At 45.6% G+C, this 22,057-nt stretch overlaps 1 protein-coding gene across 4 annotated transcripts in view; it reads right to left on the bottom strand.

The window, feature by feature from the left end:
* ACTR3B (actin related protein 3B) overlaps positions 1-22,057 on the bottom strand; it is a 94,354-nt gene that overhangs the window by 59,727 nt on the left and 12,570 nt on the right. For 2 of the 4 annotated variants that reach the window (XM_084784981.1, XM_084784980.1), the window contains exon 2: positions 3,924-3,979. The exons of 1 other annotated variant lie outside the window; for it this stretch is intronic. In XM_084784981.1, the coding sequence (XP_084641107.1) occupies positions 3,924-3,979 (56 nt within the window). Of the gene's footprint in view, positions 1-3,923; positions 3,980-4,212; positions 4,232-22,057 lie in introns of those variants that run through there. One more of the 4 variants, XM_084784982.1, reaches the window with a different exon arrangement.

Raw genomic sequence — 22,057 nt, 5'->3', positions numbered from 1 at the left:
GGTGCTTAAGGAGATGATCGCTACACTGTTGCATAGCAGCCATGCAACCAGAGCATCTCAGAGCCCTTCTCAGGAAAATGGTCCACATGCTTAAGGAGATGATTGCTGCACTGTTCTGTATAATTGGAAAATATTCAAGTTTTTAAAAAGTTAGCTGGACATAATGGCCTGTGTGTGTCATCCCAACACAGGGAGGCTGAGGTAAACAAAAGGAAACTAAGTTGTACATCCACATTTAGACTGCAGCCTTAGACCTGCAGCAGTGGTAGATACTAAAAAACAACACTGAAGAAAGTTTCTTAAGGGAATGCTGAAACTTTGCAGAAAATCAGTTTTTGAAAATTCACAGAACAGTGGACCTCTGTGTCTAGGATGTAAAGCTGAAAAAAAGATTAAAAATCCAGACAGAAACTAGCCACCAGAGGAAGGGAGCAAGGCAAGAGAGGGAAGGGGCTGAGACTCAGCCTGTAAGGTGCAGGTCACAGACAGCTGTCATCTGGGGCTCCCCCACTGATCTCACAGCAGGTGTACGCACATCTCTCAGGGCCCCTGTCACATGCAGGCCAGCACTGGCCAGCACTCCCTTCTGTAGCACATGGGTGATATGAGGATGGGATATTAGTGTGCTTATTGTGGGTAGAGGGTCCAGGAGTCTTGCCTAGATTTCCTTTTGTAAATTATTACCCAAACTAAACTTTTAAGGCTATACACACACCTTTAAGCTCAGCAGTCAGGTAGACCTATGTGAGTTTGAGGCCACCTTGGTCTACATAGAGAGTTCCAGGCCATCCAGGGCTACATATAGTAAGGTCTATCTCAGGGAAAAAGAAGAACAACAACAAACCCACTACCTCAGTACCCCATCTGCAGTCAAGCTCTCACCTAGCCATGAGCTGGCAGCTTTCCCAGCATGCAATGACCACAGGAAACTCGCTCTCTGCTGCCACTCCCTGTTCCACCATCCTGCCGCGGTCACCACGCTCTCCTCAGCCTAAACCCTGCAGCAGCTCCCAAGAGTCTCCACCAACCTCAAAACAAACATATATTAAAAATGAATAAACTTCCTCCAAACAATGAGGCCAAGTCTACATAGACTCTGCAACAGACACAAGCAGAGCCTGGGCAGATGTACCGCCAATCCAGTCCCAGTACCCAGGCCCTGAGGGAAGGCCCGGACTCTAAACATTCTCAGTGTGTACCCTAGGAAGACAATCCAGTCTTTATCGCATGGCTTTTTCTCCAAACTTCAGCCCCATCTCCTGCCAGGCTGCACGGAGCTTCCACCAGCTTCCATTTCTCCACATCCACATGTGGACTTCCGCCTCTTGGGATCACAGTCTTGCTCCAGTGCTCAACACACACCCTCCCCCCCGGCCCCCCCCCTCCCCCGCCCTGCCTCTCTTTTCTTCCACTTGCCCATCCTCCTCTCCCCCCTCCGGCTCTCTCTCCACTCCCCATCCCACTTCTCCTCCCCCTCTCCCTCCTGTACTATGGGACACTACTGGTCTGCCGTACACCAGGCAGGCTCTCCTGCTGAGCTCTGGATCGCCCTCTCCTGAAGCTACTTGATGAGACCCCCTGCTGACAGAAAAACAGTTCCACTTTCAGCACCCAGACACACAGTAGCTCTATCATCCAGGGTAACCAACGCCCTGCACCTACCGCAACACTCCTCTGTCTGCCCTAACATATTCAACTGTGCTTCCAGCAAGGTTCTCCTGTGAGAGTTTCCGCCAACAAAATCACCATTCTTGCCCCCCCCCCCCCCCGCAAGGAGATGGCTCAATACTTAGAGCACAAACTGCTCTTGCAGCGAACTTGCATGCACCTCCCAGCACCCATCTCAAGTGGCTCAGAACTGCCTCCAGCTCCACCCCCAAGGGAACTGATGTCCTCTTCCGGACTGTGCAGGCATCTATACTCACAAGTGCACAAGCCCACATGCACACGCACACGCACCACAGGCGTACATAAATTACAAAACAAAATTATAAGGACAAACAGATGGCTCACTAGTTAAGAGCATGTGCCCTCTTCCAGAGAACCTAGGTTCAACTCCCTGCACCCACACTGTAGCTCAAAACCATGTGTAACTCAAGTCACAGAGGATCCGAGCACTGCACACACATGGTGCACACACATATGTACTGGCAAAACACCCATACACATAAAAATAAATAAGTAACATTTTAAACAAGTAAGTTTTTTAAAAAATATTACCATCCTATTACTCCCTGTCCTTTGACATTTTTATTCTCTTCTAGCTTTTTCCACCTCTAAGGTCCCAGCAGCCCCAATCTGAGCACTCACTTGTCCTTTGACAGAAAATCCTGCTAATAACAGCCTTCGGTTAACCTCCACGAGCGATGACAGGTTAAGTGGTGTGGCCACTTGAGTGCTGCGGAGATTTAGATGGCAGCATAGCAACGCAAAGGGGGCATGGTCAGTTCTTTTTAGCTGAAGAACTTAATCAAGGTTAAAAAATCTAATAATCTCTGTTCCAAAAAAACCAGAAAGCCCAACTTGTCCGCTCAACATGGAATGACCATTCATCTTAATAAAACTCACAGTGGCTGATGGTCCTACAGATGTTGGAGGTCACGGACCTAACCATGCCTCCACGGACGGAAGCCCAGCTGCACTTATGACTGTATTTGGAGACAGGACTTTTATGAACATAAGTGAATTCTGAAAGGTCACAAAGGCAGGCACCTAATGTAATTAGAGGGGTGACCTGGTAAGAACGGATACCAGTTCTCACACAGACACATACTCACATAGAGAAGAAGTGACATGAAGCCACAACAGGAAAAAAGACAGCCCCTCTGTAAGCCCAGAGAAAGACGTTCCACCAGACACCAACCATGGCAGCACTGGAACTTGGACTCTGGGCTTCCAGAACTGTGTTATGGGTCTGTTGAATAAGTCCCCTTGTCTGTTACATAGTAGGTAGCCTTACCAGACAAACACTCCACTTTATGAATTTAAAATGTGGACACAGCCAACCAATAATATCCATCACCTGGAATACCCTGTGTGTGGCATCTACACACCCCAAGAAAGACTATCCAGCAAGCACGAACTAGAGCTTGTGGCTTCAGTCTCCTCAAAAAATCTGGGGTGCACTATCTAGTGATCTGATGCTCACCCTAACCATGAAAAGGCTTTGGCCTTGAGCTGAACACATTCTAACCAAGCTGGCCTCCCGTGACATCCAAGCTGGGTCCTAGGAACTCAGCAGTGACATCCAGGAAGCCAGGCTTTCCTTTGGTGCTGGCTTCATCCTCCTCTCCCTTAGGTAAACTGTCTGTGGGATTCAAGCCAGGGAATTCTGCTTCTTAAGCCCAACCAGCCCTCAGAGAGGCTTCCACAGGCAGTAAGGAGCAGGTAGGATGAGCTTAGGCCCAGTGGAGACACCTAAGCACATCACCCTTTGCTGATGAAAAGTTAAACAAAACAGGATATTTCTAAGTGGTGGATGCAGACAGAAGACCGCTCACTTCCACAAAAAAAAAAAAAAAAAGGAAGAAGAATTAAAAAAGAGTCAACAGTGATTGGTGCCATGTGCAGACACTCAGCCAGGCCAGCAGAGCTGCCTGCGATCAGCCTTAAAGGACCAAAGCGACTGTTCCAGGCAGTTGGGACACTTAGATCACAATGAAAGGCCCCTGGCAGCCTCCCGAGGTGGAACTAAAAAGCCAAGGACAGAGGAAGGAATCGAAGGAATGAAGGACATGCGTGCCACTAAGGAGGATCCGGTCACAGCCACCTCCCCGAGCAACACTCAACACAGGCAGCCCTTCCCGGGAAGTAGATCAGTGGCCTAAGAGAAGAAAGACACTGAGAACATTAAAAAACAGCTTCACACACAGAACCGGGATGCTTTAAAACACCTTTAGGACCCAAAGAGGAGCTTTACTTACATGACGGAATAATGAACTGTGGCTCAGTGTTGCCTGCGTAGCCAAGCTTGGTATACCTAAAAGCACAAAGTCATCAACACAGGTTTAGATGGTAGTGCTCCCGACCACATCCCACGCATGCCTTTCATTGTAAGCACATCAAGCCCTAAAACACCAAGCCTAGAATACTCGCTTGAAATTCACAGAGAGAGAGAGAGAGAGAGAGAGAGAGAGAGAGAGAGAGAGAGAGAGAGAGAGAGGAACAAGCAAACTGAGCTGAGAGTCATCTCAAAGCAGTCGCAAAGCTTACAATGCCGGCTTGTTGGTACCACAACGGAAGTGTGACCAGTACTCCTGTCTGCATCTCCGTCTCCGTGTCCTGCCGCTCACTGAGCAGCCATAGGCTTTCTGACCCGACCCAGATCACAGAGAAAATACAATTGCCCCGGTTTTGTAGGTAGGAGACCTGGGGCACTGAAGAGTTAAGCTGCCCAGACTAAAGAGCTGGGCAGCTAACTCCAGCTGGGGGCTCTACAGAAAGTACTTCCCCTGCTTCCTGAGTTCCGGGAGCGTTAAGAGATTGATTATGTGATTTCCCTCAAATGCCATGGCATATGTCGAGATGCAGCTCGTGCAGCCTCCTGAGGATCGGCCGACAGGAGCATTGCTTTACCGTCTCACTTCAGAAGAAGCCCACTTTCTGTCAAGATACGCTGGGAGCTTCCAAAAGTCTTTATGAAAACAAATGCCAAAGTACTACTTTCTGTTCCAGAAGCGTTCGATAATCTCCTAAATATGAAAGGGGGAGGGTGAAACATCACTTGGGCCATCTGCTGGAAGGGAGCAGGGGAAAGCTGTGTTGCGAGCTGAGGACCAGTTTCCCCCCCCCTCTCTGCAGGGCTGATGGCGGCAGTCGGCAACCAGCCTTTGTTTACAGTGGGTAAAACACTTCCCGGGACTAGGAAGACAATGAATTTGTTCTGATTTACATGTTATTTCAAGATGCTTGATATTAAATGCTTCCACTTGATATTCCTAAATCCTCCCAATTTTATGATTTTTTTAAAATATACTTTGCCATATGCTAGCTTTGGTATTTTTGAAAGCTGAGTGAGTAAAAAAAAAGCAAGCTAGGTGCCCTTATCCCACACCAATTGTCCATCCTCCTCCACGGGGTGACAGGAGAGGACAAGGCCAGACCCTGAGACTCCCAAGCCCTACGGGATAAGGCCCATCCAAAGCCCCTACCAGGCTACACACTACAGATCTGCGAACAGGAATAACCAAGTAGATCACATGGTCTCCTGCGTCAGGCATCACAGACCCAAAGGAGACAGTTTCTCAGCCACCCGGAGCCTGGAGGCTCTGGAGAATGAAGGCAACGCAGACTGAACGGGAGAATCCAAGACCTGCACTGCATGGTGGGGCAGCCTATAGTCCCCACACGAGGGAGGCTGAGGCACGAAAACAGCAAGTTCAAGGCCACAGTGAAAGACTCAGACAAAGACAGCCAGCTCGTCCCCAACGCGGCCTGATAATCAATCTGGAGGCACACGACCTAAAGAACTGAGTTACTGGGCCAAGGCTAAAAGGCTTACTGAGCCAATAAGCAGGCCGGGCATCACTAAACCCAGTCTAATTGTATGCCATTCGCTCACTGTCTGCTCTCCGAAAGTACGGCCCTGCACATAAGTTACTTAAACAAATCCATTCTTCCACACAGTTAGCTTAGGAGTTGCTGGCGTTTGTGGCTCTACCTCTGTTCCCTGGACCAGTACCTGGGCAGGTACCAGAATGTCCTAAGTACCTGCTGACTGCATTCATGCCAGATGCTGAGATACTGGGAGTAGGACCGGTGCTTAACAGGGAGATGCTGGAGATCATGGGAAGGAAAAGCTACGAAACGGGGGAGGGGGGTACGGGGGGGGTGTTAGGGAGTGGGGGGTGTGATCAGATTCTTATGACATGAGAAAAGATCTACTACACATAATGGGTTCAAAATATGGTAATATGTAGACATTTACTAATGTTAGATGCTAAGTAATGTTCATGTTAACCATATTTTTTTTAAGTATTCTGTGTTGTTATTTAAGGCTATGCCCTTTGTGTGTGTGTGTGTGTTTTCCTTTCTCTTTTTAAATTTTTTGTTGGTTCTTTGTGAATTTCACATCATGCACCCCAATTCCATTCATCTCCCCCTCCCCTCATGCTCAGCCTCCACCCTTTGCTACCTCCTCCCTCAACAGAGAAAAAAAAATCTCATCATGGAAGCTGCAGTGTGTCACAGTGTGTTCCACAGTATACACCCTTTGTCCACACTTCCTTCACTGCAATGAGTCATAGGTCTGTTACAAGGCTTCTGCTACACTGTCAATACTGGATCCTCACCAAGACTCCTCTCAGATACCCTGTTGTTTTGGATCTGCAGGACTGGCCCCTTCATGCATTCCAGTAGTTCATAGATGGGGTAGATGTTGGCGTGGGTCAACTCAAAACCCTGGGTCTGAGCCTGAGTGGTGTCTGAGATGGTCAGCCCACCCAGCAGCTTTCCCACTCTCAAACCCGGGGCCAGCTCCCTGGCAACCCCACAACCAGGGCCAGCTCCACCCTGCTGTCCAGGGAAGGTGCAAAGCCCACCCTCCCAAGTATTGCAGCTGGTGAGGAACATAGCCAGCTCTCCCACTCTCATGACCTCAAGGCCAGCTCTCCCGCCTGCCATAGACAGCGAGGAACGAGGGAGGAGAGGAGAGTGGGTATCCCTCACCAAGGCAACCGCCCAGCAGACAAGAGGCAGGGCCAGCTTTCCTAAGCTCACCTACAACCCCCACATCCAGGGCCAGTTCTACTGTCCTGCCGAGGTGAGGTACAGGGCCTGCTCTCCTGCTCTCAATACCCCATCGGGGCCAGCTCCTGCCTGCCTTAAGTGGCGAAGGCAAACAGGAGGGGAGGGCATCTCTACCTTGATAACACCACTGAACAGCAGACAGGTAGTGGGGCCAGCTCTCCCACACCCCACTACTAGAGTCAGCTCTACTGTGCTGCCCAGGAGAAGTGCAAGGCCCACTCTCGTTAAGTACTGCAGCTATTAAAGTGGGCTTGGGGGGAGTTGTTTTTGTTGTTGTTATTGTTGTTAGTTCGTTTGGCTAGTTGGTTGGTTGGCTGGTTGGTTTTTCAAGACAGCATTTCTCTGTGTAATAGCCCTGGCTGTCCTGGACTCACTCTGTAAACCGGGCTGGCCTTGAACTCACATTGATCTGCCTGCCTCTGCCTCCCGAGTGCTGGGATTGCAGGCATTGTGCCACCACACCTGGCCTGAAGTTTTTTTGTTTTGTTTTGCTTTTTTCATGATTACTTTGCCCCAAGCCACAATGATCACACCACCAGGCAGTCTGACTTGAGGACTGGTGAAAATGAAATGGCCCTTAATGGGGACTCTGGTAGACACCATATGTCCTTAAACAGCTCTGTCTCATCTCCCTGCCACAGTGTTCTTCCCTGGACCCTACCTAACCAATGCCCACAGCCACAAGACCTCAGACTACAGAAATGGACAGGAAGCCTTATGACCCATGCTCCAAACGTCAGCCAGAACTGTCAGTGCCATTCAGAACACCTGCAGTAGCATTTTGAAGTCATGCATCTGTTAGCACCTGTCTCCCACATTAGCACCTGTAGCGCTAAGCAGTGGTTTTCACACCTGAGGCAAACTACCATAAAGATATATTATTACATGCTGAACTGTGAGACTCTTTCCTACCCTCCATGGAGCACTGGAGCCATGAGGGGGGGTACGCATGTGGGGAGGGGGGGGCCCATTGGCAAACACAAAGACTATAACCACACCGTAGTAACTAAATGTTTTTCAGGTTTCCTTTACTGTTCTTTACAAAGTATCAAATGCCTTTGGCTTCTGTTGCTTTGAATAATCATAGTGTAAGGAATTATCTAACACAAATTTTCAAGTTCAAATTTTTAATAAATTCTTTATCAATATAAACTCCCACCAAACATCTCTGAGAACCTATGAATTATAATTGCAAAAGTAAAGTAACCCATAAGGTGTCTATCTGCAAAAGCTTTCCAAAGCATGCCCCCTCAAAAAGGCAACAAGTAAAACCCAATCCTTAAATATGGAAAGTTGTGGGGCGGGAGTCCTGTGGAACTGGGAGGAGCCAATCAGGAGTAGGAGTGGGGCTATGTCATGTCCAACCCCAGAAATCTCATCTCAAGCGGGGACCACTATCTCCCCTGCCTTGGGCTTGCATGTCCTGGCGCACATAGCCCTGCACCCACTACCGCCTCTGCCCACACCAGAGAGGGTCATGTAATCCTGGTCATGTTAAACCTCCCCTCTCCTTATCAGGTCATGTCCAGCAAGCACCTGGAATTTCTCTTTACGCAAATAAGGCATTTCCAGCACCTTAGCCCTGGCCAATGATGTACACTCACCCCAAAAGCCTCTGCCCATGCCCCAGAGGTTTAAACAGCCTTTGTCCCCTGCAATGAAATGAGCTGTTCAATGACGCCTGCCCCCAAGGCTGTTCCCATAGCGCCCACCCACAACCTAAGGTCTCCATCACCCCCGGCCACTCCCACCTCTGTTTCCCTCTCAGGCCACTGGTCTGATCACACCATTAAGGGAGAGGGAGTAGAGTGGGAACAACAAAAAGTGTTCAACGTCCCATTTACAACCCAGCTCACGTTGCTGGGTCATCTAGAACACTGGGATGGTAAGGAGAAACAGCCCACAGGTCTTCAGAATGGTCCTCAGAATGTCTGTCTACTAAAATCGTAACTTCTAATAGAGGTTTTATGTGGCTGCCTGGTCTGCTTTATAGCGTGAGCAAGTTTCAGATCATCTGAGCAGGCACCTGTATTTCAATATCCTATCCCCTTTGCCCGCCCCCCCCCTCAAGGATTCTAACTGTCAGCCAGCCTAGAACAAATCCCCAGACCTACCCTACATCACATGCAAACACCTTTCCATTTATGCAACATAAGCGCCCCAACCTCACGGTTACATTCTAACAATGGAACTCACCACTCACCTCAGCCACCGAATAAAATACATCGATATGTTGAAGTTTAATACTAACCAAAAGTCCAAATGAGAGGACACAGGCACAATAATTAGAGCATATTGCTTAGGCAGTCCATAAAAAATTAAAAAATAAAATAAAATAAAAAATTTATTTAAAATATTACACAATTTACAAGTGGAAAAATAAACTAGGCCCAACCAGCAACAAAAAGAACATAAACTTATGACAAAAGAATTTAAACCTTACAGGGTATAGTGCTTTGATTTAAAAGGCCCCCTATAGTCCCACAGGAAGTGGCACTATTAGGAGGTATGGCCTTGTTGGAGGAAGTGCATCACTAGGGGGTGGGCTTTGAGGTCTCAGATGCTTAAGCCACACCCAGTGTTGCAGTCACTTCCTGTTGCCTGTGAATCCAGATGTAGAACTCTCAGCTCAGCACTGTCTGCCTGCATGCCACCAAGGCTTTCTACCATAATAATAATGGACTAAACCTCTGAAACTGGAAGCCAGCCCCAATTAAATGTCTTCCTTTATAAGAGTTGCTATGGTCATGGTGTCTCTTCATAGCAATAAAACTCTAAGACAGAAGTTGGTACCAGGAATTGGGATATTGCTGTGATGGGCCTGACTGTGCTTTTGTTTGGAGGAATGTGGACTTTGGGGCTTATTAGAAAAACAGTTGAACATTTTAAGTGAATCTTACTGGGCCATCCTAGTAAAAACATGAAAGATAGTGGGGCTGAGAGTAATTTGAACTGTGAGGGCCTGGATCAAGAGGTTTCAGAGGAGAAGAATATTAATATTAATATATGGCCCAGAGATCATTCTTGTGATATTTTGGCAAAAAATGTGGCTCCTTTTGCCCTCATCTGAAATGCCTGTATGAGGCTAAATTGAAGGTTTTTGGGTTTGATGCACTGGCAGAGGAAATTTGAAAACAGCCTAGTAGTGACTCTGTCATTAGTATTTACTCTTATGAAGATTTATAATGAAAACAGCAAGCCAATCAAGGAAAAAATGCAAAATATACAGTTCAAGGAGAAAAGGAGCAGGAGAAACTGAAATGGAGCTTAATCCTGTGTTCAAGGAGCTAAACAGATTAAAGAAAATCCTGATTTTAAATAAAATAAAAGGAATAGTGACCTTGGGGCAAGATCCTTTCCAGCTAAAATTCCAACTTGTGAAAAGAAATTAAAGAAAAGCTTAGGTCCAGGCATGGTGGTACACATCTTTAATCCCAGCACTCTGGAGACAGTGGCAGGCAGATCTCTAAGTCTGAGGCCAGCCTGGTCGACAGAGTGAATTTTAGGATGGCCAAGCTTAGGCAGTGAAGGAACTCATGGAAAATGGAAAGCTAATGACGACGTAACTGAACAAAGAGGCCATGTTCCAGCCACGGAAAGCAGCAGAACTTGGCAGCATCAGTCATATGCTTCTGGCTTTAGAGTCAAGTATACAAGAAAGGGGTTATAAACCTCCTTCCACTAAGGAAAGCCCCTGAGGCCAGGTGTGTGCCAGGAGTATCCCTGTATGGAAGCCTGGAGAGGCCAATGTGTGACGCTATGAAGGTAAAGCCTGGGTTGCCTTGGAGACCCCAAAATGTTGGAGATGCCAGAGCTGCGGGAGAGCTGCTGAGGAGAGCTGCTAACGGGGAGCCAAACCATCCCAAGAGAAGGAAGTGTGTTGCAGCCAACAAAGCTGAAAGGAGCTGGAGAGCTAAAGGGCGCTTTGACATCGGACATGGAGATGCAGAGTTTGGAGTCTGCCCAGCTGGTTTTCAGTCTTGCTGTGGTCCAATATTTCCTCACTATGTTCCTTTTTTGGAATGGTAATGTATATGCTATGCCATTATATGTTGGGAGTATGTGATCTGCTTTTTGAATTTGATTTTTACAGGGGATTACAGTGAAGAGATTGCATGAATCTCAGAAGAGAAATTAAACTTAGCTTTCAAACAAGTTTGAGACTGTTATAGACTATGGGGACTTTTGAAGTTGGATTAAATGCATTTTGTGTTATGATATGAACAAGTCTATAGGGGCTAAGGGGTGGAATGTAGTGGTTTGAAAAAAAAAATGGTCCCCCTAGGCCCATAGAGAGTGACACTATTAGGAGGTGTGGCCTTGTCAGAGTAGGTGTGGCTTTGTTGGAGGAAGTGATCACTGATGAGTAGGCTTTGAGGTCTCAGATGCTCAAGCCATGCCCAGTTTGGAAGCTACTTCCTGCTGCCTGTGGATCCAGATGTAGAACTCTCAGCTACCTCTCCAGCACCATGTCTGCCTGCATGCCGCCATGCTTCCCGCCGTGATGATAATGGACTAAACCTCTGAACAGTAAGCCGGCCCCACATAAATGCTTTTCCTTTGTAAGAGTTGCTGTGGTCATGGTGTCTCCTCACAGCAATGAAATCCTAAGACAGAAAGTAGTGCCTAGGGCTAGGGATCTCCCACACTGGGACAGATGAAGTCTAGACACTGCTCTACTAAAGTCAAGATTCAGCCAAGGAAACTACAGCTGCTGCTGTGGGAAAACTAGATTCTACAAATCACATGAAAAACATATATACATACATGCATACACACACACACACACACATATATACATATACATACAGATATATAACACATAAACATTGGGGGAAAGGAAATAGAAATAATCTTTAAGATTTATTTATGTTTATTAAATGTGCACAAGTATTTTAGCTGCATGTGTATCTGCGCACCACATGCACACTGCTTTTGCAGAGGTCAGAAAAGAGCACCAAATCCTATGGATCTGGAGTTGCAGACCATGTGAGTGCTGGAAACCAAACCCGAGTCCTCTACAAGAGTGTCCTGAACCTCTGAGGCACCCCTCCAAGTGCTAAAAAAAAAAAAAGATATATAATAAAAATAATAATACATAATGTATTCTATGATTATATTATAGGAAATATATTATAGAATATATATTATATGCACATGCCTGAGGAAAACTAAGTAACAAACATAAAGCAATAAGGAATTCAATAAAATGACAGCTACTAAAGAGACAAAAACCAACAGGAACACCTGCTGAACAAAAACATTTCACTCAGAACGCCTCAGACACAGAGCACCAGCCTTAACACTGAACTACACGTGTGAAGAGCTCTCCATACACACAAGCAGACGCTGACGCATCCTAACACAGGCAGGAACATCAGCTGTCACCAAACCCCTCTGTAAATTATTACAAACCATTCAAATGTGGCTAATATTGAAGGTGGGGATAGCTTCTGCACTAGGGACGATGGGAAATGGAAAAACAAGGCAAGGGGCAGCTTCACATTATCTGTGAAAAACGTTCAGTGTGTAGACCCTATTACACAGCCATTAAGCATCTAAGAATTTGCATCATGAGAGCATTCTGCATGCATGGGGGAAAGAAAGGTCACCGTGGCACTATACCAGCCAGACAAACAACAGCAAGACAGTTCTTTGGAACTGGCAAGACAGAGAGCATACTAAATAAACTGCAATCCTTTCAATAAAACGATAAACAGCAACCCAAAAGGGGTATCTGTCATTACTATCATAAACAGATACACAATATAACTGATACAAGTGCAAACAGTACCCAGTTGTGCTGTGAGGCAGCTTCCTAGCACCACAAAACTGAGTTCAAGTCTCAGAAGCGGCCACGTGACTTCAGACAAACAAAGTAATCCCTCTACATGCACTTCCTTTATCTGAGACCTCTCTGGACCTCTCAGTGTTTACACTTACTATTTGGGGAAATATTTCCTAATTCGAAAAGCAAGCATGATCTCATCATCAATGTTATTTTTGCAACCGAATAGTATCTTATACATACTTTCTCCCATGACTTATACACAGTCTCCAAATTTAGCGTCTACCAATGAATTTTTTGTGTGTAACTCTTTAGGCACTAATATGGGCATCTGTTTGCATATATTGATGGCTTCCTCGATGTTGCTTATCTTGAGTCATACAGTCATGATATACATTGACATAGAGTGACATACATTCTAAGATTTGTCATGTATGTGACTATCATAGGCCATATTTACACAAGCACATCACTAAGGTAACCTCCCACACTGGCATAGCCTTGGAAGCACCAACACGCACGCACGCAATGCACCAACACACACATTTTTTCTGAACTGTAATTAGTCAAACAAGCTGGGTGACCTTATTTACCACATCTTTCCCTTCAGGTGCATTCCTCATGTTTCTACCTTGAAAGTCCCCTACACTTACTGAATTCTATATTTTTCCGCTGGTTGTCATGTGTGTTTTGAATTCCAAGGGAAGAACCACACTAAGCCAGGCTTTCCCAGGCATGTCAACTTTCACTGGATAAGATGGGATAAAGTGAAATCGGCACCTAGGTGGCAGAGGCAGGAAGATTGACTTGGGTTTGAGGCCAGCCTGGGCTACACAGTAAGTTCCAGACCAGACTTGCAGTGAGACCTTGACTCCAAAAAAGAAAAAAAAGAAAAGAAAAGAAAATAGAAAGAAAGGAAGGAAGGAAAGTAGTTAATTTTTGTATTAAAAGTTCTTGCTTCTGTGTTTGAATACTTCCATTCAAAAGCCAGCAAGAATGCCAGAGGCAGGCATCACTCTTAGAATCACGTTTGTAAAGACAAGAAAAGGAAGCTTAAGATGGTACACACTCAGCAGTTTCGGAACGCAATGACAGGGGTACAGGTCTGCTCTCCGGAAGAACACTCTCTCCAGGTTCAAAAATCAAAACCAAAGATCTTCCCTGAAGGGGTGGCCGTGGCGGCACAGGCAGATGGCAGAGGCAGGGGATCTTGAGAGTCCTAGGCCAGACTGGGTCTAAACAGTGAGTTTCAAGCCATGTCTCAAAAAGGAAAAGAAAAGAAAAAAAAAAGTATCCACTGAGGTTTCGCTCCCTCTCCTACGCCCAACTCAGCTTTCTATTCCTGTCCTTTCTGTATCGCTTCCGCTACTGCTGTATCCTTATCTGCCCTACACGATTTAAACAGTCCTGGAACAGACTCTCCCTCTTCCTGGGAAATGCCACTATCTCTCGCCAGCACACGGAGACTTAATTCTGCTAAGTCAGGAGAATTAGGTGACTGAACATACTTCTATATAATCAAAATTCCTCCTACAGCCATGTGTCGCGAGCAGAGAAAGTGACAATGTACGCTCAATTATTTTAAGTTCCAAAGTGGAAATGTTACATCTTAAAACTGTTTCCCGTTTTTTATATACTGCTCTGAAACCATACCCTGGAGACGGTTCTTTGGAGTGAGACCCTTCTACAGTCCTGTCTCAGTCCCTAAATTTCAACCATGGCTGCTCTAACCCCACCCCACCCCCCAAGATATCACATAAAACTGTTGCCTGATCTTAATGGTACAGTCTTTAAATAGCACCTAAGTCTCATGCTGTGCCCTGAAAACACTCGACCAATTTTTAGCATGTTGCTTAGGTTGCTTTACAGAAAACTACAGTGTCTGCTGACGGAACAAAGAGTTGCTATGTGTTCAATTTTATTAATTTTACCTAAATGCATTTGTTCTGTTTTTTTTCAAGACAGGCTCTCACTCCATAGCCCTGACTGTCCTGGAACTCACTATGTAGACCAGGCTGGCCTTGAACTCACAGAGTCTGCCCTGCCTTTGTTCTCAAATGCTGGGATTAAAGGTGTGCACCAAACACACCTGGTCTAATCTTTTAATCTAGTTAATCTGCCTTTATTAACTCACCCAGTATACTTGTATATTTCTCCTCCCAAGTGTTTCTTTTTTCCTTTGTAAGGTATTTGGTAAATTCAACACAGTGACGGACTGCTCCTTAGTGGATTCTCAATATTATAAGACGATATTTTAACTGAATGGTGAGGCGAACATGAGCTAACTTCCTTCTTTTCCAAAGTTCCCTAGAACCAAAGAAAAATGACTTTTTAAGTCTGCACTGGGGTTGGAGAGATGACTCAGCAAGTAAGTGCACTTGCTGCTCTTGAAGAGGACCTCAGTTCAATTCCCAGCATCCAACGGTGGTTCACAAGTGTGGTGGTTTGAAAGGAAATGGCCCCCATCGGCTCACAGGGAGTGGCACTATTAGGACGTGTGGCCATGCTGGAGGTGTCACTTGGGGTGGGCTTTGAGTCTTCAAATGCTCAAAACCCAATGTTGCTCTCTCGTCCTGGGGCCTGCGGATCGGGATGTAGGACTCTCAGCTCCTCCTCCAGCACCATGTCTGCCTGCATGCTGCCATGCTTCCCGCCATGATGACAATGGACTGAACCTCTGAACTGTAAGCCAGCCTCCATGAAATGCTCTCCTTTATAAGAGGTGCTGTGGTGATGGTGTCTCTTCACAGCAATAGAAGCCCTGGTTAAGACAACCACCATCTGCAACCCTACTTCCAGGAGACCCTAGGCCATCATGTGACCTCCACGGACACCAAGCGTGAGTGCAGTACACATACTTTTATGCACGCAAAATGCTGACACACAAAACAAGATGGGTAAGTCTAATTTTTTTTTTAACTCTGTATGAAGCCACAACGAGAGAAGAAACAATAGCAAAATATTGCCCTGGGGAGCTGAGGAGCAACACTGGCCGTTAAGGAAGGGAGGGAACAGCCCCATAGGCTTACAGAGTTGAATGCTCAGTCACTAAGGGATAGCATTGCTTGAGAAGGATTAGGCAGTGTGGCCTTGCTGGAGTAGGTGTGGCCTTGTTGGAAGAAGTGTGTCATTGCGGCAGGCTCTGAGGTTTCAAAAGTTCAAGCCAGCCAGGCCCAGTGACTCCCTCTACCTGCTGTCTGTTTCCCAGGATAATGGCTCCCTGCAGACCACCATGCATCACCACCGTGGTGATGACAGACTAAGCCTCTGAAACTGTAAGCCAGCCCCAGTTAAACAGCCCCTATTAAAGGCTTTCCTTTGTAGGAGTTGCCATGATCATGGTGTCTCTTCACAACAACAGAACGCTGACTGAAACAGAATGCTAGCTGAAGCAAAAGCCGCAAAGGAGACCCAGATGCTCAGCAGCTGTGGCCTCAGCAACTACACAAATCCCTGGGGGGCTGGAAGAGAAGCTCCAGGGACAAGCGATACTCTAGGCCAGTTTTGTACTCGGGCCTTGGTGAGAACACTTCCCCGTGCCAGTGCCTGCTGCTCTGGATGCAGCTCTGTCTGCAAGGCGATTTCTCTGCAGCACTGGAGAAAGGGTCCCCGGACTGAGTGACAGGACTCAAGGTACACTGCTATCAGATATTCTTCTGAATTATGTTAGAAATGGATTGAGGCTTCATAGGCATATGGCCTTGGAACTGAGCTCTGGCACCTTAATCAATCAATCAACCTACCATTTTTTAATTATAAAACACTCTTTCAAAGCTTTAGCTTTGCATTCAAATAATACCCCCTGCTTTCTTTTAGTCTGAATTTGTCTATTTCCTAATTATTTTATTTTATGTGTAAATCAAAACTCAAGTCTTCCTCGATACATTGTAAAGGAGGAAGCACACGGCAGGTAGCTCTTGTCCACACTTCCGGCCCATCTTAACCTTGGCCATCATTTTGCTGGCCTTTTGGGGCCTTTTGCTGCCCCATTATCTTTATGCTGATGCTTTGTTAACGCTCTTCTTCGTTAGCATGTATTATACATAATGATTTCATTATGACATTTTCCTACTTGTACATAACGTATTTAGCTATTCATCGCCCTCATTACCCTCTCATCCCCTCCCCCACTCTCACTAACCCTCTTCCTGTTCCCATATGTCGTTCTCGTCAGTGTTTATTCAGATTTTTAAGGTGGTACTTTCACACTTCGGCTCCTCCATTTGTAGACACCCCATTGGTTCATCTTCCGTTGGCTGGGTTAGACACACAAGGAGGCTTTCCAGGGAGGTTTGTAAATGCTACAATTCCTGAGCTCCTGCATGTTTGGGAGTGTCATTATGCTGCACTTTAATGACATTTCAGTCAGGATCACATTGTCACTCTGGCATATTGCTCCACCACCTTCAGGCAAGTTACACTGCTCAGAAGTCCAGGCTAAACTGATTTTCTGGGTTCCGCCAGAGGCGGCCCATCTGCACGGAAGCAGGGGCATGCCAGTTACTCCTGGCATTGCTGCAGGAAAATAACTAACAACAGCAACTCAAGGAAGGTTGTACTTAGGGTCACCGTTCAGGACCCCACTTATATGAATATTTCATCCTTTCTTCTCATTCCCGTCTCTTGAGAACACCAGCTCTGACTGTGACACGGCGCTTTAGCTCTGTGACGTACACTATATTGGGGAATGACGGTATGCTGTCTGAGCTCGCTGAGAAGCAGCTGACCTCTGCACCTGGCTCTGGAAGCAGATGACCTAAGCACGTTTGTCTAAGATGTGCTCTTAAGGTCTCCTGTCTGGAGCTAGACAAGCCTCCCTAACTACACACAAGCAGAGACGAGAACAGTCAAGCTGCCCAAGAATAAAAATCTTTTGTCCCAGAGAACAGCTTAAAAGCAGACCATTTCCAACAGATGTTTCTATTGCTTATGAAAGGGCTGCCAGAGGGAAAGAGAAGCAGGAAGTTGAACCCTGGGAAGTGCAGCCATGGACAGAAAGCTCCCTGGGAATTCCAGCTGACTGCCTCAACTTCCCCCAGTTGGTTCCTACTATGTATATTTGATGATGCCCTCTCTATCCCTCGCTGCTTGCTCTTCTCCTTGGAACCATCACAGGAGGGGACTCTGTTCTGCCCCAGACGTTGAGTCAGCAACACCAGCTGGCTGCCTAAAAGGGCTTCAGAGTCTGTATCTGTGAACATTTTGAGCACCTACTGATCATGTTCTGTTATCTGTCTGTCTGTCCATCACTTGCTATTTATTCTTTTACTTTGGCTTTCTATACATACATACATACATACATACATACATACATACACATATATATGTACTTATATATAATACACAGTAGCTTATTCTTCGGAGCACACAGAGGCTCTCAGAGCCTCTTTCCCAGAGCTAGGCCTCACAGAGACTTCAGAGGCATGGGCTGTGTCTTGACGTTCCCAGCATTCTTTCTCTGAGCTGGGAGTGGTGACACCCACCCTTAGTCCCAATACTTGGGAAGCAGAGGCAGGTGGATTTCCCTAAGTCCCAGGCCAGTCGGATCTATACAGCAAGTTTCAGACCAGTCAGAGCACACACAGCAGACACAGTGAGACTCTGTCCCAGAAAAACAAAACAAAATCTGCTTTCTCTGGTACTTTAGGCTTTTTCGTTCTTTCTCTGAAGCCTCACTCCTATGAGTATGGCTGCCTGTCACCCACGCAGATGACTTCCAGGCTTGCTAAGCTCCAGTGGCGCGGCCTTCTCTCTTCCTCCTCTAGGCAGATGCTGAGCTTGCCTGGGGTTTTCCTTTTAAATGTGAATAAAACTGTCCTCAGATTCAGAGTCCAATCTTAAATTCATTCATTCATTCATTCATTCATTGTTCATTCATTCATTCATTTTAAGGCAGGCTCTATGTAGTCCTGGCTATCCTGGAGCTGGACATGTGGGCCAGGCTGTCCTTGAACTCACAGAGATCTGCCTGTCTCTGTGTCCTCAGTCCTGGGATTAAAGGTGTATACCACTATATCTGGTTTTTAAATTATTTTATTAATGACACTAAAAACTACTAAAAAAGGAGGGACTCCAACCTCCTTTATAATAAATGACTTTTTAAATTATTAATTTATTTCTTATAGGAGCATAGTGTGTGTGTGTGTGTGTGTGTGTGTGTGTATGTGACTTATTTCTATGTGCAGGTCTCATGTTGGGTCCCTTCCACTTAATACACAGCTTTGAAAGGGAACAGTTCTCTTGGGCCTGTTACTTTTTTTTTTTTTTAACAAAACCACTGCCCTCCTCACTTACACAGATGTGAAGTGCACTGTTCTGCATCCTCTGCACAGTCCTTTAGGGAAAGCAGGTAAGAGCTCACTGGAACCATTATACGCCCTCTGCAATGCTACTACATCCCCTGTCCTGCATAGAGTCCAAGGGTCACCGTGTCTAAGAGAAACACTGCCCGGAAGTCAGCCATTCCTGCTAAGAAAGAAGCATGCCTTCCTCGCCGGAGGCATGTAAAGCCAGTGGGGGTGCGAGGCTTGATCCGGCCCACAGCCCAGCATGCTTTGCTGCCCAGCACTGTGGAAATGAACTTGGGCCTGCACACATCTTCTTTGGGAAGGCCATGGCCATCTCCTGCTTCACATCCCAGCTCTCCAGCAAGGACTGTGGGTGGCATCTCCAGAGACTTGTCACTAATACTTAGACAGCCAGAGGTGGGCAGAAATGTCACATCTCAGTATGCCCCAAGTGGGTGCACATTTACTGTAAACATCATGAAATACACATGAATTTCAGATGTCTCTCTCTCTCTCTCTCTCTCTCTCTCTCTCTGTGTGTGTGTGTGTGTGTGTGTGTGTGTGTGTGTGTGTGTGTGTGTGTGTGTCTTTGTTCATTTTGGAAAGTTCCAAGGACTGTTGTGTGAATGTACCTCTGCAGCAGCATATGGACAACAGAGTATTTAAAATCTTTGGTCTGGGAAGGATGTATGCTATGTGCTTTTAAAAAACAAAGCTACTAGTGATTCAGATAACTTTTCAAATTGAAGATATTTTTTAAATATATATTTTATTAATTTATTCATATTACATCTCAATTGTTATCCCATCCCTTGTATCCTCCCATTCCTCCCTCCCTCCCATTTTCCCCTTATTCCCCTCCCCTATGACTGTGACTGAGGGGGACTTCCTCCCCCTGTATATGCTCATAGGGTATCAAGTCTTTTCTTGGTTGCCTGCTATCCTTCCTCTGAATGCCACCAGGCCTCCCGATCAAGGGGACGTGGTCAAATATGGGGCACCAGAGTTCATGTGAAAGTCAGACCCCACTCTCCACCAAACTGTGGAGAATGTCCTGTCCATTGGCTAGATCTGGGTAGGGGTTCCAAGTTTACTGCACGTATTGTCCTTGGCTGGTGCCACAGTTTGAGCAGAACCCCTGGGCCCAGATCCGCTCATCATAATGTTCTTCTTATAGGTTTCTAGGACCCTCTGGATCCTTCTATTTCCCCATTCTCCCATGCTTCTCTCACCTAGAGTCCCAGTAGGAAGTCTTCCCCTCTGTCCCACTTTCCTGGTAAGTGAAGACTTTTCATGGGACATGCCCCTTGGGCTAGTGTCCAGATATGTGAGTATATACCATTTGACTCTTTCTGATTCTGGGTTAACTCACTCATTATTGAAGTTTTTTTTTAAGGTGGTTAAGGGAGAAAATAGAAAATAGGAATGAATGGTCCATCCTCTGACAACAAAGTTCTTAAAGGACACAGTTTCTTTTTTTTTTCTTTTCTTTTCTCTTTTTTCTTTTTTCTTTCTTTCTTTCTTTCTTTCTTTTTTTTTTTTTTTTTTAACTGTCTGGGAGAGAAAGACAGAGACAGAGAGAATGCGCACATGCATGCAGGTGACTGCAGAAGCCAGAAGAGGGTGCCAGATGCCCCAGAGCTAGAGCTGTGAGTGCAACGGTGAGTGAACCATGTCACTTGCTGCTGGGAACAGAACTCTGGTCTTCTGGATGAGAAATAAGTGCTCTCAATCTCTGCATCCCCCACAAGACACATTTACAACACAGAATACAAAGCTTGTTGATGGCTGTGTAGTTTTTTAGAAGCAAAAGGAATTTTTTCCCTCCAAATCAAATGTTAGGAAGAGAGAGGAGGCAATAGGTCATTCCATCACAGCTCACGCTGAGAAGTCCTCAGAGTCACAGTGGCCATTTAGTTACAACGCAACCTAAGCCAAGCACAGTGTAGATGTCTGTAACCCCAACTCTAGCAATTAAGGAAGAAGAAGCACAAGCTTCAGGCCTCTCTGGACTACACAGTGAGTGTGAGGCCCATTTAGCAGGACTCTGTCTCAAAACTAAACCTTAAAAATTATTGGGAATATGGGCTGGAGAGATGGCTCAGTGGTTAAGAGCACTGTCTTCTCTTCCAGAGGTCCTGAATTCAATTCCCAGCAACCACATAGTAGCTCACAACCATCTATAATGAGATCTAGTGCCCTCTTCTGGTGTGCAGGCACACATGCAAGCAGAACACTGTATGTAATAAATAAATCTTTTAAAAAATTATTGAGAGTATAACTCAATGGTATAGTGCTTATCAATACGCATAAGCCCTTCGAATTAATCCCTAGTACCAGAAGAAATCCCAAATTTCCTCTAAAAATGTATAAATCAAATAAAATGACTGTAAGTCAAAAAGTGTGTGTGTGTGTGTGTGTGTGTAAACTTAGGCCAACTATATTGATCATATGAATAAATACAAATGCATTTAATTTGGCTGTCGATGAACTTAAGTGGCCTATTATGTAAAATCTTTTCATGTCGGCTACACAAGAAAAATCTAACAGTACAGTTGGATATAAAGGGCAGAAGTAAAAACAATTCAGGAATAATAATGAAAGAATGGGTAAAAATAAGTGCTAGCAGCAAGCAATCACAATGAGAAGCAGGGAGGAGTCAGACATCTTTATAGACAATGAAGCAGAATTCAGGCAGGAAGACAGGAGGGAGGAGGCTGCTTTTCCCCACACTAAGACACTTGTAAACAGAGCTATTACTTGCTTTTCAAAAACATTCACAAACCAACCCTGAAGGAAACATGAAGTCCTCAGAACAGAAATAATGGGAACATCATTCTTTAGACAAAAGATACAAAAATATAAATAAAAACCAAGTCACAGAACAAAAAGGCTTACTCTAGGAAATTTTTATATACATAATAGCATTCAAATATTATCACAAGCGGGAAAGTCAAAACCAAAATCAAGAGAAATTCTTGAAAGTGATAACCAAAATATCCAAATCTAAGAATTCAGATGTATCTAAGATACATGTCTGACAAAACTGTGAGCTATTAAATAGCTTTTCAATATAAAGGAAAAATTAACAACCTACTCAAAAAAAAAAAAAAGAACAAAAAACAAGGAAAAGCAATGGGATCAAGGCATGCAGGGAAGAGTAGCCCAAAAGCACCCTACTTATTTTAGAAACACCAGTTGCTGCTGAGCATGGTGCTGCAGGCCTTCAATCCCA

This window comes from Acomys minous, assembly GCF_964271855.1.
Source record: "Acomys minous genome assembly, chromosome: 6".
NCBI classification, from domain to species: domain Eukaryota; kingdom Metazoa; phylum Chordata; class Mammalia; order Rodentia; family Muridae; genus Acomys; species Acomys minous.
Note: the sequence above shows the minus strand (reverse complement) of the source record. Positions and strands in the feature narration are given on the sequence as shown.